Raw genomic sequence first — 18,314 nt, 5'->3', positions numbered from 1 at the left:
CTATTGAGAACCCAACACTCTCTCTCTCTCTCTCTCTCTCTCTCTGTCTCTCTCTCTGCCGGTTTCTTCACTCTCCCTCTCTCTCTCATTCTTTCTCTGTCTCTCTCTCCCCCTCTCTCTCTCCCTCTCCCTCTCTCTCCCTCTCCCCTATTCACTCTCCTCTCCTTCGTCAAACTGCGTGTGATGAGCCTGACAGCCCCTCATAAATTCTGTATGATAACATAAGTTTCTTTGCCCAAGACGGGTCGCACCGCTTCCAAGACGGACGGGCAGATATCGCTTAATGTGACAGTGAGTGCCTTTCTGCGTAGCCCTGTCTTTGATCCCTCCCTCCCCTCCCTCCCGCTTCCTCTTTCATCCCTCCCTCCCCCCTCCCTCTTTTATCCCCCTCTCCTCTCGATCGTCTGCCGGTCGCTCCCTCTGTTCAGAGCAGGGTTTCCGTTAACCGGTAATTCCCGGTCTTTGTCCGGTAAAATTAGTGGAAGTCCGACAAGTTGAAAACTCGTCGGACATAAATGTCCGGTGAAAATAATTCCCTCTAACCATTTTCAGCTGAGCACCAAACACACACACAGAACACTGCCCGAGAGAGAAGGACCCGCCCCCTTTAGTTAGCCTATAGGCTATAGGCTAACTAAAGGGGGCGGGTCCTTCTCTCTCGGGCAGTGTTACACGAGTGTGTGTGTGTTTGGTGCTCAGCTGAAAATGGTGTCCCGAAGCGGAGCGCTTTAACTTTATCGCACAATAACAAGGATAACAAACAAAACGGACAACATTTACACTAAGATGGAGACAAACTTCAGCGATATGATCTAACAGCCGGTCTTCAGGACGACATACAGACCCGTATGAGCTTACAGGGCTATCCCCTATCTATCTGAGAAAAGGCATAGCCTAGCCCTAGGCTGTAACATCGAACGGAAATTAGCCTATACGCATTGCAAGTTAATTTAAAGCCTATTTATTTTCAAAGAGTTTTATTCTATTTTATTTTATCTGATAAAAGGCATATGAACGGAAATTAGGCTAGCCGTGTCACGCCAGAAGCCTACATGCTTGCACTGTTACTGTTCAATAAAATGTTATACATCTAGACATTGTGGTATTTCTTTATATACGTATCCCAGACTGCCTATCAATTGTTTCTCAATAAACAGTTATGTTCTCCCCATTGTCATACTCCCGAGCTAAACGAAATGCCTTCCCAACCAGCGAGACCTGGTTATAGAAATGACGTTGTTTTATTGATTTAAAAAAAAGGGTAAAACTGGAAAGAGAAAATAGAAAACTCACATTAATCCCAAACAATTTAACAAACTTCAGTTAACGTAATGTGGAGTCCGTTCATTGATCGATGCTGTCTGTTCAGTTCCCAGTGAGGCGCCCGTTCAGCGCTGGATTTGACGCATGGCATAGCGCGCATGCGTCAAATCATGTTATATTATTATATATTATATAGCTCGCATCTAATCGTATCGGATGAGAAATAGACATTAAATGGCATATATAGGCCGCTACACAACAGTAATCACCGCGACAAACAGCTATATTAGATTTGAAAAAAAGAAATATGATTTTGAAAAATATTTTTTTTATTATATTTTAATATGATGACCGGAATATATCACGTTTGTCCGGTAAATCGAATTCGTCCCGGACACGATGTCCGACGGCAAATTTTTCTAACGGAAACCCTGGTTCAGAGTCATAGATAAGAAAAGAAGTCTTGAATTAATGTGCCTCTCTTTAACAATAGGGCTCAGTCAGGCCAAAGAAATGGTGGCCCATATTTTATTGATTTGTTTAAAGCCAGCAGGCCAACACTCTTAAGCTCCATGGGGGGAAAATGAGAGGGTAGAGAGCGGAGTGTCTATCTGAACACTAATTGTTTGAGACGTTCGTGTTTTTTTATCAGCCGTATTAGAAACAGCCATTAAGGCCTTGCCCAATCTGAAGGCTAGACGGACTGAGGGAGTTAGATGATTTGAAGGAGAGAGAGAGAGAGGAAGAGAGAGGGAGGGAGAGGAGGGACGGAGGGAGAGAGAGAGAGATGCTAAAAGACCCTAGTTGATGGAGTTCATCCCTCCCAGGCTACAGCTAATTAGAAATGAGAAGATAAGAAGCGCGGACGGTTGCAGACAAGCAGAGACCCTGTCTGGACTCCAGGCGTAGCCTAGCATACATCATGGCTCACACTTAAACATCTCCCCGCTCTCCCCAACCCCCCCTTCTCACCCTTGACTTGAGACCGATGTATTGCCAGGGCCTAATTACAGCCAGGCTGATGTATTATAGAGGGAGAGAGCTATGGGGTTGACTGGGCTGTGTGAGTTTCCCTCAGCCTTGAATTGACAGAGTAATTAAATTTTACTTTGGGGTAGAAGGACGCCTCACCTGGTCTTTCCTGGAGTAAATCTAAAGGTTGATTCAATTAACAGACTCTGGGGGGAAAGGGATCAAGTGAGCCCTGTGACAGCTGCTCCGACATAATTGCTAATCTCAACTGACGATGCCTTCAGTCGAACTGGGCATAACCTATGTCCAGGAAATCAGACCTGTAGGTCATGCTATCTGGCCCTGTTGCTAACCAGGAAGTACATCTCTTTCTCTCCTCAAATCCTACTTTAAATACCGTCCCTAACACCCTAACCTTACCTCACTCCTAACCTTGTGCATCAACCAAACCCTAAAGTAACACAACACAGCGTATTCATTTCAACAATATATACCATTTCTTCACTTTGCTGCATGGCCATATTAGGCTGTTTTTGTATCAGTAATCAGTGGACCATACTGCCCCCCAGCACAGCGTGCCAGTTTACTGGTCACAGTCAGCACTGACAGAAGGGCAGGCAGGTTTAGGGACAGCAGGTTGGTACACAGAATCCAAATGTCCTCCAACATGCAAATCTATGCAGAGTGAGGGGAGATGCAGGTTCAGTACGTCTGGGAGGCAGGGTAGGCTGGAGGCTAACGCTGCTGATAAGATGTGCTGCTGCGGTAGGCAGGTAACACGGCTTAGGGGCCGTCGAGGCCTAGTCCTGTACAGGCCACGGCTGTGTGTGTGTGTGTGTGTGTGGTGTGTGTGGTGTGTGTGGTGTGTGTGGTGTGTGTGTGTACACGTACACAGGTTCCATACGTCTGGGAAACAGGATAGGCTGAGTGTGGACCAACCAAGTCTGCCTGCTTTTTCTTTCAATCTCTGCCTGTGTGTAATGTGTGTCTGTGTGTGTAATCAATCTTATGAACACAAGTTGATGGGCCATGTAAAGTCCTGGAGTGCTTTTGCTGAGCTGCATAACTTATATTACCAGGGGAGGCTGATGGAGGTAGAAATCAGAGAATGTGTGTTTGATACCATTCCTCATTCCAAGCATTACAATGAGCCCGTCCTCCGATTTCTACCTCCACCAGCCTCCCATTTACATTGTGTGTGTGCGTGTCTGTGTGTGCGTATCTGTGTGTGTGTGTGTGTGTGTGTGTGTGTGTGTGTCTGTGTGTCTGTGTGTGTGTGTGTCTGTCTGTCTGTCTGTGTGTGTGTGTGTGCGGGCGCTGGCGCGTGCGCGCGTGTGTGCGTGTGTGTGCGTGTGCGTGTGCGGGTCTGCTACACTACAGTAGCTACCTGGCTCCACAACCTCTCTCTCTCAAGGGTGTTTATTCCATCACATGATTCCACTATGAACGAAAGAAGTGCCACCCTCAACTGCCCAGAATAGCACCTACACACAGGCAGAGAGCTGTGAAGGTCCTTTAGAATTCCAGAGAAGCATAATTAGCCTGTTTTTCTCATGCAAACTAGCACATCACTTGTTCTAAACACAGAGCTCTGTATTAAGCTATTAGAGTCATCGCCGGTTTTGTGAGTTTTAAGGCTCAACAGAGTGGTGTATGTTCTTGTTGTTGTCTATTCATTAGAAGAGAACTGAATATCCCTCCCCAGTGTCTATCCTCTCGCTGTGCAGCTTCTCTAGTAGGTGTTTATGGGGCGGCTGTGGCTCAGGAGGTAGAGCCGGCGTCTAATGATCACAAGGTCGGCGGTTCGATCCCCGTCTGGTCACGTGTCTCTGTGTCCTTGGGCAAGACACTGAACCCCAAAGAGTGGGCCGGCGCCTTGCATGGTAGCTTGCCGCCGTTGGTGTGTGAATGGGTGAATGAGAGGCTGTCGTAAAGCTCTTTGGAATAAGGTGCTATATAAGTGCAGTCCATTATCCTCTCACTGTGCAGTTTCTCTAGTAGATGTTTATCTATTCTAACCCATGTGGGTTGTGGAACATTCTCAGCTGCTTTGGGTCAGTTTAGTTCAGATCCCCTCAGAGTGCTCTTTCCCGAAACCTTTGCCGCTGGTTGGTTGGAATTCACAAAAAACACCTCTCCCCGCTTCTGAGCAGCCCATCTACAGCAAGCTCTCTGCTGCACTCCACCTCCTCCTACCCCACCCCCCCCCCCCCCCGCTCCTTCTCTCTGCCCCCTCCTCCTCCTCCTCCTTCCTCAATCTGCTTGTGATGAGCTTGACAGCCCTTCATTATTTGTGTATGATAACACAAGCCTCTTTGCGGGTCGCCCCGTGTTGTAGACAGACGTGCAGATATCACCTAATGTGACAAGTGGCTTTCTGCGTAGGCAGTCTGTCTTTTTATCTCTCCCATTCTTCTTTATCCCCCCCCCCCCTCTCTCTCTCTTTCTCTTTCTCTCTCTCTCTCTCTCTACTCTCTCACATAGATGTGAATTGAAGTCTTGAATCAACGTGACGTTCTTCTGAGGTAGACTCTGGGATATGACGTGCGAAACGAGTGGGCCCGGCGCTGCCAGAGACTTTCCAAAACAATGCAACAGAGTAGAGAATACGACTGGAGCGAGAGTGAAAAATCCAAAACAAAACCAAAGACATTTTGGAGAAGGGAGGGGGAAAAAAAGATGATACCGCAGAGTTTGAATGCGATTGGTGAACACACGCTCTGCCATCTTTTGTGAAATGAGTCGACACTCGTACGCTCTTGTTCACTATCTAATATCTTTGGTAAAAGTTCGCGTCATGCTCCTGAGTCTGCCTTTAACAGCAGGGCTCAGCCAGGCCAACGAGGTGTGTACTCCGTTCGTCTGTTATTGATTTGCTTCAAGCCGAAGGGCCAAACCTCTTAAGCTCTGTGGAGAAAAAAACGAGAGTTGCTCTGTTGCTCTGAGGCCTAACTGAAACGAGAGTTTTGGGAGCCGCAGGCTTTTTAATATCGGTGTCGCAACATGGCGCCAACGGCTAGCACACTCTGCAGAACTGGGAGGAGAGAGAGAGAGGGGGGGGGGGGAGAGAGAGGGAGAGAGAGAGAGATGCTAAAAGACCCTAGTTGTTGGAGTTTATCCCTCCCAGGATACACCTAATTAGAATTGAGAAGATAAGAAGCGCGGACGGTTGCAGACAAGCAGAGACCAGCCAACTACCCTGTCTGGACTCCAGGCGTTGCTGTGGCTCAGGAGGTCGAGCCGGCGTCTGATGATCGCAAGTTCGGCGGTTTGAGCCCCGGCTGGCCACATCTTGAGGTGTCCTTGGGCAAGACACTGAACCCCAAATTGCTCCCAATGTATGAATGTGTGTGTGAATGGGCCATTGTGAAGCGCTTTGGAATAAGTGCAGTCCATTTATATCCATTGTAGGCGTAGCCTAAGCCCTGTGACTCCAGTCAGCTCCTCTGACATTGACCAGTGTATCAGCCATCTAACTGCTGTACACAGAGAAGGTACATGGCACGTTGTTTACTCGTTAAAAGACGGATAGATGGGTGGATGGATGATGGATGAGAAGGTGACGGATGGAAATCTAGATGATGAGAGACATGATAAACTAACTACAGCAAATGTTATATTAGTTATCTTCTATATGGCGGTGCAGAGGCATAGGACTGACGGCAACATGAGGTATTAAATTTGCAAGTACTGTAGTGTTATTTTGACAACATCTCCCGCCTGGATTACTGCAATGTACTCCTGGCTGGGCTCCCCGCTTCAGCCATTAGACCTCTGCAGCTCATCCAGAATGCTGCTGCCCGGCTGGTATTCAACCTCCCCAAATACTCGCATGTCACCCCTCTCCTTCGCACCCTGCACTGGCTCCCGATAGCAGCTCGCATCAGATTCAAGACCCTGGTGCTTGCATACCAGGCAGCTAAAGGGACAGCCCCTGCCTACCTGAAGGAAATGGTAACCCCTAGGGGTGTAAATCACCAGCTTCATCACGATACGATATTATATCGATTTGTTTGTATGACGATACAATGTTTGACGATATCACAATGTCAGTCACGATACGATTTCGATTCGATTCGATTCAAGATCGATATGACGATATGATCGATATGACGCGATATCATATGCCAATCTAACACAATTATCAACTCACAAAAACAACTAGAATATTATTTGACCATTTTATTTGTGAGCTCTTCCAGGTATCCAGCATTTAAATCATATTGTATTATACAGTATTCTTCTGTTACAAAAAGAAACATAGACCCGTTCACTAGTCTCACAAACAAGAGATATTCAGCTTTAAAACATTAATGTCCTATGAAACAAAACTGGAAGAACTTGTCCCCCCTTTTTTAAGGCAGGATTTTTGTAAACGTTCACTTTTTTACTGTCTCGAAAACACAGTATTTTTAACAGTTAGAACTGAACCAAGGTCACCATTTAACCTACAGTATATTTGTGCAATAATAATAAATAATAATAAAATAATAATAAATAATAAGTGCAAATGCAGTACAGTGCAGTACATCTTATATACATTCTTCTTAACCAAAATAAGTTAAGTATATCCTCCAGTGTTATATAATAAGTATATCCTCCAGTGTTCTTCTTTGGGAGGTTTTTCTTCAAAAAAACTAACTGATCAACATGTTCAGGAGACAAAACACTACGCTCTGAACGCAGGTCAGGATAATTTTTTATATAGGGCCATCCATCACACTTCCTCTAGGAAGCACTGATCTGATATGATGTGTTGATTGGTGAAAGGTAAGGCTATGCTTGGACAGTCATGTTAGATCACTGATTACGGGAGTAATGATTTACCTGTAGATGTTATCAATAGGAATTTTGTTCAGGTTTATCCAATGAAATTGGACAAGCAAACCGGAGTAAAGTAAGTAAGGTCCAACCTGCAGCCTTTGCCCATTCATAAGACAGATGCTTTGTTACAGACCAGAGCATTGACCAATCACAGTCGGCTAGACTAGAGCATTGACCAATCACAGTCGGCCGTGGGCGGGCTTGGCAGTCGCAGCTAAAACCGCTTCGCTGTTCTCCGCCGCAGTCACAAAATGCAGAACACACAGTGTGCAGCGCTCTTTGACTTTGTAATTTGCCGCTGCTAGTCGCGCGCTGCACGGAAATGGTGACAGTCACGCAGAATGTGCCATTTCAAAATAAAGGTGTATCTTTAAGATGACGATATAGATCGATATTTTTACATTGCATCGATGTAATCAGATCGTTAGTCAATGAATCGATGTATCGATGTGAATCGATGTATCGTTACACCCCTAGTAACCCCCCAAACCCCTGCCCGCTCACTCCGTTCCTCCACCTCGGCTGGCCGACTGGCCCCACCTCCTCTACACAGCAGTCGGGCTGCCCGATCACGTCTCTTCACAACACTGGCTCCCCGCTGGTGGAATGAGCTCCCCACGGCCGTCAGAACGGCAGAGTCACTACCCATCTTCCGTCGTAGACTGAAGACCCATCTCTTCAGGTTACATCTTAACTGCTCCTCCTGAGACATCTTCTGACCCTCACCACTACGTCTCCTAAAGACGACACCCGCTTTCCCCTCTACTGTGTCCCTAAGAACTTCTACTGCCCCCCTTGTACTGTTTCTCAGTTTCTCCAGTAAAAAAAGAAAAAATAAAATAAAAAAAAGTTTTAGGCGATAATAGGGAGAAGGTTTTTCCTTCTATCAGTGGCCCCGGGCCCGAGCTAGAGTACTCTTCCTGCAACGAATAGTGGACTGCTGATTCACATGCTTAGTATTCAAATGTATTGATTGTAAGTCGCTTTGGAATAAGGCGTCTGCTAAATGCCAAAAATGTAAATGTAAATGTAAATGTAAATTTACAAAATTCTTGTTAATCTATAACTGGTTGCTCAGCGATTTAAAGTAGTGTAAGTAAGTAAGCCTTGAGAACCGATGGTCCTCGAGCCTAATGGCCCTTAGGCCATCTCCTGTTTCCATAGCGTGATGCGGCTTGATGTACAAGTACACCCCCTGGACATGGCGCTGGTATGTCACAGGGTCTTACCCTCAATCCAACCCTTAATGTTGAGTGCCAAGCAGGGTGGCATCAGGTACCATTTTTATAGTCTATGACTCGGCCGGGGATCGAACTCACAACCTCCCAATCTCACGGCGGACACTAACCACAAGGCCACTGAGCTGGTGTAAAATCTGCCATTTAAAGGCTGCCATGAACTCCAATCTCAGTTATGTTTTGTTAAATAACTTTAAAAAGTAGAATAATAAGCACTAGAGAATAAGTGACAGAAGAAACTTCATGGCCTTGTTCAGCTGGCTGAACGTATTTTAATTACTGGCAGTAGAGGAGGTTTAGTGATATAGTTCTATCTTTGAGATACTAAGATCATTGCAGCCTCCACTCTTTGGAACAATCTACCCAACCTCATCAAAGAATCCAGCCTGCTCTCCTCCTACAAACGATCCTTCAAACCCCATCTTTTTAAACTTGCTTTTAATCTTGAACTATTATTTGATTGTTGTTGTTGTTGTTTTTTAATTGAACGATTATTGTTGTTTTGACTTACTTTACTGACTGTGCTTTTGTTTAACTTTTGATCTATTCTTTTTTTATTATTGTACTCTCCATGAAAATGTCTGAGTACTGATAAATGCAATATTATTGTTATTATTATTATTATTATTATTATTATTATATATATAATATCTGTGATCATTGAAACCCATGTTGAGTTGTGCAATATGAACAGTATAACAATTATTTATTCAGCTTTCTTAATCAAGAGTTTTGTGAACATGATGTGACCAGTAAATAAAATGCTATACTTATGTTTTTGAAGAAAGAGAAAATGAGAGGTAGGGAAAAACTGTAAAAAAAAAAAAAAAAAAAAAAAATATGATAGCATTGGGGAACTGGGAGCCAAGAAAATGTATTGCTGTGTAATTATTCAAGGTCTCCTGCTGTTTTTATTCAAGAGTTCTGAAGGTTCCATGGCAGTTGCAGTCTCTTAAAATCTTGGCCTAACTCAGCATTCTGTTTTTAAGTTTTTACAAAAAGTTTAGTTGAATTAATTTGTTTAAGTATGAAAAGTTTCAAAAAGTTGAATACATGGGTGGCAGGTAGCCTGGAGGTTAGAGAGGCCGGCTAGCAATCTGAAGGTGTTTGCATAGCAGTGCCGTAATTGACTGTATGTCGTCTCGCCCTCTTCTTCCTCCCTCCAGGTATACCCAGGGTTGATGGTCACCGCAGGCCTTATCCACTACGTGTTGAACCTCCTCCACCTGACGGTGCACATCCGGGACGTGTGCGTGTTCCTGGCGCCCGTGTTCAGCGGCCTCACCTCCATCTCCACCTTCCTGCTGACCCGGGAGCTGTGGAACCAGGGGGCGGGCCTCCTGGCCGCCTGCTTCATCGCCATCGTACCCGGGTACATCTCCCGCTCGGTGGCGGGCTCCTTCGACAACGAGGGCATCGCCATCTTCGCCCTGCAGTTCACCTACTACCTCTGGGTGAGCTACTACCTATGAGCTACTACCTCTGAGCTACTACCTCTGAGCTACTACCTCTGAGCTACTACCTGTGAGCTACTACCTATGAGCTACTACCTATGAGCTACTACCTATGAGCTACTACCTATGAGCTACTACCTATGAGCTACTACCTATGAGCTACTACCTATGAGCTACTACCTATGAGCTACTATCTATGAGCTACTACCTATGAGCTACTACCTATGAACTACTACCTCTGAGCTACTACCTATGAGCTACTACCTATGAGCTACTACCTATGAGCTACTATCTATGAGCTACTACCTCTGAGCTACTACCTATGAGCTACTATCTATGAACTACTACCTATGAGCTACTACCTATGAGCTACTATCTATGAGCTACTACCTCTGAGCTACTACCTATGAACTACTACCTATGAACTACTACCTATGAGCTACTACCTCTGGGTGAGCTACTATCTATGAGCTACTACCTATGAGCTACTATCTATGAGCTACTATCTAGGTTTTTCCTGTCTAGGTGGACTGATGTAGGAACCACTCTGGGCCACTCCTCATAAGCCTCGTCTAGCCTTCCTAGGGGAACTCCCTTTTCAGTTACAACTTTGGTTTATGTTAGCGATAACATGTGTAGGCTATATTCTTAGTTTTCTTTCAGTACAGTCCCAGTCCATAAGCCTTCAGTTTGTAGCTGTAACCATTGATCTTTCTTATGTTTTAACATTGCAAGACATTTTCCACTTAACGTTGCTTCTATAAATATATACGACTCATGGAGCATTGTAAATAAGAATTTTGTTCTTAATTGTCTCGCCTGGTAAAATAAAGGTTTATTAGGACCTGTACACCTTCTCATTCATTCAGGTGGTGTAATGGTGTGCGGGTTGTTTTTTGGCACACTTTGGGCCCGTTAATAGCAATCAATCATCACTTGAATGCCACAGCCTATTTGAGTATTGTTGCTGACCATGATTACCCCTTCATGGCTACAATGTACCCATCTTCTAATGTGCCCTTCAATCATGTTGTCATAGACCAGTATCCCAACATCTTGTGGAATCAATGCCATGAATAATTGAGGCTGTTTAGAGAGCGAGGAGGCCCTACCCAGTATTAGTACAGTGTTCCGAATAAAGTATTCTGTGAGTGTATATATAGTATATATCTGTTTCCATGGAGGCACTTTATTGATGTAAAGGGATTCATATCAATCATAACTGTCCTTCATGGGCATCGGGCTGCCCCCAATATTTCTTTCACGGTGTGTTTGTGTGTGTGTGTCGCTCTGTGGAGAGTCACACTCTCGTACAACCTTTACAAATCACCAAACACCTCAGGCAGGAGTTAACCCATTTATCAAAATATAAAAAATGAATATTGATGACCAACACCATAGCGATGTGTCAAGACTATTATGCCCAGACCTTGGACGAGGCAGCCATTTAGACGCAGTGAAAAAGGTTATCCATGACAGCGAATGGAAATGGGCCAATCAGGGAGGGGTTCTCAAGGCCGAGGCGCTCCGCTCCAAACGTACCTTTCAGACGGTTCGCTCTCTCCTTCTCCTACCTCTCAATCACGTGACAGTGACCCAGTCTGTCCTCTCCTTCTCCTACCTCTCAATCACGTGACAGTGACCCAGCCTGTCCTCTCCTTCTCCGACCTCTCAGTCACATGACTCGCACGCTTCGTTGTACTTCCCCAAAGACTCCCAAGGCCATCCGCGTTTATGCAGGTGCACGTACTGTCATTTAAACACACACACACACACACACACACACATACACACACACGTGTACACACAAAGATCAAATTGAAGGCTGAGCCTGCTGGTTTTTAGATGTACATATAGCATTTATGGTCGGTCATTCACCCTCCTCCTCCTCGTGGGTGTGAATGGATGAATAAGAGGCCACCCTCAACGATGGGTCAGGAGATGGACAGAAGAGGGAGAGAGAGAGAGGGATGGAGAGAGATGGGAGATGGGGGGGGGGCATAGTAAACTAACGGCAGCCAGAGTGAGTCAGTCAGTACTAGACTATTTGTTTTGCTGTTTTTCTTTTTTCCTCTTTCTCTTCCTGCGTTGTCCCCCAGCTCAACCTGAGCCCAAGGACGCAGTGCTCTGTTCAAGCAGGTATAAACGTTTGATTTAGCCTCTCTTCCTCGCTCCCTCCCTCTCTCTCTCTCGCTCTCCCTCTCTCTCTCTCTCCACAACGCTCGCCTTGCGTTAGTCCCCCTCGCGTTTGTCGGCAGCGAGCTTGGCTGTGTACTACAGTAGGACGGCGTGCTGTGAGGGTAGAAGAAAGCACCTTGTTGTGATCGTGTTCTGTTGAAGCTACAAAGCCCACTACAAAGAGCAAGACGCATTTACACACACACGCGCGCGCACGCTCACACAGATAAACACACACACACACACACACTGTACGAGCCCAGTCCTCCAAGAGGTAAAGACATCCTAGGAGACGTGTCCTCATGTCTTATCTTTCTCTTTATTGGCCGGGACTACGCTGCTCAAGCCTGTCAGATAGCAGACCCCCTCCCCCAGGCCTTGCATACAAATACGCAGGCCTAAGTTATTCTTCTATCTTCCTTTCTCCAACGGTCCGCCCCTGCATCTCTGGACACCATACACTTATACACCCACACCTAGGGATGGGAATTGATAAGATGTTATTGATACGGATGCCAATATCGATTCTGCCTTTCGGTCCGATTCTTTATCAATTCCCTTATTGATTCCTGTTTTATTATCTCTTGAGTCTCTGAACCCAGAGTAGTATGTCTGCCTAATAACATTTGAACATGTTAAAATGAATTACAATGCTCCTTTTCTTAAAAAGATCAAATCTAAAACTGATTGATAAAATAAACAATTCTTCTTTAGAAAAAGACATGCCTGTGTGCCTAGTGAAATTTGAATAAATTACAATACTCAAAAGGGAATGAATGAATGAATGAATGAATGAATGAATGGACTTTATTGTCATTGCTACAGTACAGGTACCAAACAACGAAATTTAGGAGGGGTGGCTCCCCTGGTGTTAGGAAAGAAAAAAAACTTTTAGAAAAAGAATAAAATCACAAGAAGGTAAGGAGCTGGTTTACATAAATAAAGGCTATGTACACAATCCACTGTACTATACTGCACAGATAGTCAACTAGGGTTGTCATATTGCACAAAAGTATTTTTCCACGTTATTTAAAGTGTCACAGTTTGCAGGCTTGAAATGTACATGTTTGTGCCTCAGCACTAGCTGCCATACAATCCGTCCAGACTGTCCTGGGCCCAGAACTTAGGCCTTTGCTGTGTTCAGGGCCTTGACGGCCCTGTGGTAGAAGCAGTTCTTCAGTCTGTTTGTCTTAGCGGCCGGGGTCCTGTACCTCCTTTTCGAGGGCAGCCTGATAAAGTGTATGTGCCCAGGGTGGGTCGGGTCCCTGGAGATCTTGGAGGCCTTCCTGAGACAGCGTGTGTTGTACAGCTCTTCCAGAGAGGGGAGGGGGGCGCCGGTGATCTTCTGTGCTGTTCTCATGACTCTCTGTAGCGCGTTTCTCTCCGCTGTTGTGCAGCTGTAGAACCAGTTGCAGATGCCGTAGGTGAGGATGCTCTCCACTGCGCCGCGGTAGAAGGCCACCAGTATCTCCTGCTTGTTGTGTTCTTTCCTGAGGCATCTCAGGGTGTATAGCCGCTGTTGTGCCCTCTTGATGGTGCCTTTTGTGTTGTCCTTCCAGGCCAGGTCATCCCGCATGTGATGTCCCAGGAATCGGAGGGTTGAGACTCTCTCCACGCTCTCTCCGTCGATGAGCAGGGGCTGGATCTCGGACTTTTTCCTCCTGAAGTCTACGATGAATTCCTGGGTCTTTGACTTGTTTAGCAGCAGGTTGTTAACCTTGCACAGCTTGCTCAGTTGCTCTACCTCATCCCTGTACGCCGCCTCGTCCCCCCCCGAGATACATCCCACCACGGTGGTGTCGTCTGCAAACTTTACGATGTAGTTGCTGGGGTGGACAGGGGTGAAGTCGTGGGTGTAGAGGTTGTAGAGGATGGGGCTTAGCACGCAGCCCTGGGGGGACCCAGTGCTGAGGCTGAGGGCTGTGGAGGTGTGGGGGCCCACCCGCACCCTCTGGGGGCGGTCGGTCAGGAAGTCCTTGATCCACGCACATATAGAGTGTGATAGACCCAGGTCTAGTAGTTTGGTCACTAGCCTGTCTGGAAGGATGGTGTTGAAGGCGGAGCTGAAGTCCACCAAGAGCAGTCTCGCGTAGCTGTTTCCCCTCTCCAGGTGGGATAGAGTGGCGTGGAGAGTCGTCGCTATGGCGTCCTCTGTGGACCTGTGGGCTCTGTAGGCGAACTGGTATGGATCCAGGTTGGGCGGGAGGCGTGTGAGTATGTGGGCCCGGACTAGTTTCTCGAAGCACTTCATGATGATTGGTGTGAGTGCCACCGGGCGGTAGTCGTTTAGGCAGCTCACCGTGCTTTTCTTCGGGACTGGGATGATAGTTGAGGTTTTCAGGCAGGGTGGGACGATGGCCTGGGACAGGGACTGGTTCAAGATGTTGGTGAAAACCCCGGCCAGCTGGTCGGCGCAGTCTCTCAGTACTAGGGATGCTCCGATCTGGATTTTTGGGGCCGATACCGATCACCGATTTGTTTCCTCAAGATCAACCGATACCGATACCGATTTTTTTTTAAATACATAACTGACTGGATAGCCTAAATATTTTTTGCTTTTTAGACAAAAGTTTTGATCCATTAGGCACCAAGCAAACGCAGACCCATTTTTATGGCATAGTAAAGGTCTGACCTATCACCCAGTTAGGGCCTGAAGCCCAAGTCAGTCGATATGGCTGTATAAAAGACATCATAAACGTGGCCTTCATGGTTTACATACTGTTACGTCCTCCTATGTTTTCTGTTCAGTTATCTGTCTTCCCCAGGAAAAAAAAAAAGATCGGTTTTTGCGATCGGCCATTTTTGCCGATCACCGATCGAGTCATTTGGAGTGAAATCGGCCGATTTAAATCGGTGGCCGATAAATCGGAGCATCCCTACTCAGTACCCGTCCCAGGACGCCATCCGGCCCCGAGGCTTTCCTGGGGTCCACCGCCTTCAGTACGCGTCTCACCTCATGCTCTGTGAGGGTGAGGCTGCTGAGAGCTGGAGAGAGTGGTGTTTGTGTTGCGGTTACCTCCGTTCGCCCCTCGTCGAACCGGGCGTAGAAGGTGTTCAGCTTTCCCGCCAGCAGGGGGTCGTCCTCTGCGGCTGTGAGCCTGTTGGCTCTGAAGTTTGTCATCTGCTGAACCCCCTGCCACATCCGCCTGGAGTCGTTGCTCAGGAGGCATTCCTCAATCTTCTCTCTGTGCTCTGCCTTGGCCGCTTTGATGCCGCGCTTTAGGTTGGCCCTGGTGGAGCTGTACAGCGGTGTGCTCTTCCCTGCGAAGAAGGCGTTGTCCCTCTCGTTGATCAGTTTTTGGACCTTCCCAGTCATCCATGGCTTCGTGTTGGGGTAGACCCGGACCCGTTTGTCCACGGTGACTGAGTTGGTGCAGTTCACTATGTGGTTCAGAACCGACGACGTGTACTGTTCCAGGTCCTCATGCTCATATTCCTGCCATAGGGTGTCATTTAGGCAGATCTGCAGTGGAGCGGACCCTTCTGGCCAGGTTCTGACAGTCTTAGTGGTGATGGGAGCACTTTTCCCCATTGTAGTGTATGCAGGAATCAGGAGGATTGACACATGGTCAGACATGCCTAGATGAGCTAGCGGACTAGCCTTGTAAGCACGTTTGATGTTGGTGTATACCTTATCCAGTGTTTTTTCTCCTCTCGTTGTACATTTCACATGCTGATAGAACTTGGGTAGTACTGCCTTCAGGTCGACATGATTGAAGTCCCCCGCTATGATGTGAATAGCCTTTGGATCAGTGCTTTGTTGGCTACTGATGACTTCATATAGTCGCGCCAATGCTACTCTGCTGTCTGCGCTAGGCGCTATATACACACATGTTATTAGCACCGCGTTAAACTCCCTAGGGAGGTATGTGGGTCGGCATTTAACAGTCAAGTATTCCAGGTCTGGGGAGCAGTGGCTACTTACAGTTTTCGTGTTTAAGCACCAGCTGTCCTTCGTAGATATAATTCTCACTAAGCAGCGTTCGGTCAGCGCGGTGCAGCGTTCGCCCCTCCAAGCTAACAGTAGCGTCCACAATGTTGTCATTTAGCCAGGTTTCGGTCAGAATAATCACACAGCTATCCCCTACAATGTTGTTTTTGGCCACCTGTAGTCTCAGTTCATCCATCTTGTTCGTCAGGGATCTGACATTAGAGAGGAAAATGCTTGGCAAAGCTGGTTTGTTTGGGCTTCTCCTCAGCCTTGCTAGCAGGCCTCCCCTTGCTCCTCGGCGTTGTTTACGGTCTCGCCTCCGTCGCTTACGCCTTAGTGTTGGGATAGCGTAGTACTGTTCACCCGGCGACCTCGCGATGTCGAAAGGGATCCTTTGTTGTTCTAAGAATTCCGCCGTTACAGTCCCCTCGTTTTTCGCACCAAGTCTAGTCTGCTGTAGGTACTATTTACACAACCGTTCCCTATAAGTACTAAAATAAAAATGTACATACAAATATTCTTAAAAACACTAAAAAACACCAGCGTGGAAGCCACTCCAAGCCTCGCGTCTGAGCGCGCCGCCATCTTGGGATTACCCAAGAATAAGCTTGAACCAAGTATTACATTTAACTGGCACATAAAATAAACAATTCTTCTTTAGAATTTAGAAGGTGTGGCTAAAACAAGAATTGTGGCATAGCCTGAGCGCTTGAATACTGTCTTTGTTGCGACTAAATAAAACTTTACACTCCGATGCAACACCGCAGAGTTTGACGTCATGACGCATGAGTTTTTGCAACGCCCAAGTGAAAAACATGCCGGCGTCGATAAAAGGAATCTATAACCTTAGAGGCGTACAATTCTGTTATAGATCCAACATTTTGGAACCAGTTCTCAACTGGAACCGGTTCTTGATTCCCATCCCTATGTATGCTATGAGTTTGTTTGCTGGGAACGAAATGTGTGCGTGCGTGTGTGCGTGCGTGTCTGTGGTATAAGCCAGTCAGCTTGTCTCTGTCTGCCACTTGCCTCAGTGTGACAGGCCACAGTGTGTGTGTGTGTGTGTGTGTGTGTGTGTTAACAGTGTGACAGGCCACAGTGTGTGTGTGTGTGTGTGTGTGTGTGTGTGTGTGTGTGTGTTAACAGCGTGACAGGCCACAGTGTGTGTGTGTGTGTTAACAGTGAGACAGGCCACAGTGTGTGTGTTAACAGTGCTGTGGACAGCAGCATCCATATCTCTGCCTCTCTCTGTCTTGTTAACTCAGCAGAGTGTGACTGAGCTGATAGCACCACTCAGCACGCAGAGCCTCGCTGGCCCTTCTCAACAGCCTCTCACATGTGTCTGTGTGTGTGTATCCATGACACAGTTGGCGTGAGGTTATACCGTCACACACACACACACCCTGTGGGTGACATGATGGTGACTGACTCGACAGACCTGGGGAGTTTCTCACCCTAACTGGGAACCAGTAGTAGTAGTGGTGGTGGTGCACATCACACTGTGTGTGTGTGTGTGTGTGTCTGTGTCTGTGTCTGTGTCTGTGTCTGTGTGTGTGTGTGTGTGTGTCTGTGTGTGTGTGTGTGTGTGTGTGTTTTTAAATCCGGCAGATTTAGAAGAGGTTTGACATTTACTGTGAGTGTGTGCTCGCATCTGTGTTCATGTGTTTTTCTATTTATTTGTGTCTGTCTTTCTGTCTGTCTGTCTCATGGAAGAACGATGTGTTTCCAAGTAACGCAGGTGTACTCCGCCAGCAGTCATCACCGCTTGTTTTAGTCGTGCGGTGCCGTTGAAAAACACACACACACACACACACAGACAGACACACACACACACACACACACACACAAGGCGTCGGCCGCTCCCATTGTGGTTCCATTTGGCAAGAGCCCAGAAAAACAATCATCCTGGACACACGCCACTGCTTTCCATTATCAGTCTCATTTTCCCTCCTGGTTCTCAGCTCTCTCTCCACATCCTCTCCATGGAAAAGGGACGAGCCCATTTCGCACTCTCTCCCTCCCTCTCTCTCTCTTTCTCCTCTTTCTCTTTCTCTCTTTCTCTCACACTCTCTCTCGCTCTCTTTCTCTCTCTCGCTGTCTCTCTCTCTCTCTACCCCCTCTCCCCTTACCCTCCCTCCCTTTCTCTTCTTTCATCCCTCTCTCTCTCTCTCTCTCCAAGTCCTCCATCCATTCTTCATTATCCCGACTCCAGTTTATCAGTTATTAACCCTTTCAGCTCCAGCGCTCCTAATCTGCCTGTGTAGCCCCCCGTCCCCTCCCCAATCTATAATTGAATCCCTGGAGAGCTGCCCTTTTTTAACACTAGCGCTCCACGTCGTACACACACACACACACACACACACACACACACACACGCATACGCGATCCCCTCATGCCATGTTCAGGCTGTCGTACCTCTAATTCCAGTTTTCTCCAGGCTAAATTACCCTGTGT

At 46.9% G+C, this 18,314-nt stretch overlaps 1 protein-coding gene across 1 annotated transcript in view; it reads left to right on the top strand.

Moving 5' to 3' along the window:
• LOC308157685 (dolichyl-diphosphooligosaccharide--protein glycosyltransferase subunit STT3B) overlaps window positions 1-18,314 on the top strand; it is a 103,875-nt gene that overhangs the window by 66,032 nt on the left and 19,529 nt on the right. The window contains exon 3 of the mRNA XM_080531291.1: window positions 9,464-9,751. Within this exon, the coding sequence (XP_080387417.1) occupies window positions 9,464-9,751 (288 nt within the window). The remainder of the gene's footprint in view (window positions 1-9,463; window positions 9,752-18,314) is intronic.

The sequence above is a fragment of the Nansenia antarctica genome, assembly GCF_963989245.1.
Source record: "Nansenia antarctica genome assembly, chromosome: 5".
In the NCBI taxonomy this organism is placed as follows: Eukaryota; Metazoa; Chordata; class Actinopteri; order Argentiniformes; family Microstomatidae; genus Nansenia; species Nansenia antarctica.
Note: the sequence above shows the minus strand (reverse complement) of the source record. Positions and strands in the feature narration are given on the sequence as shown.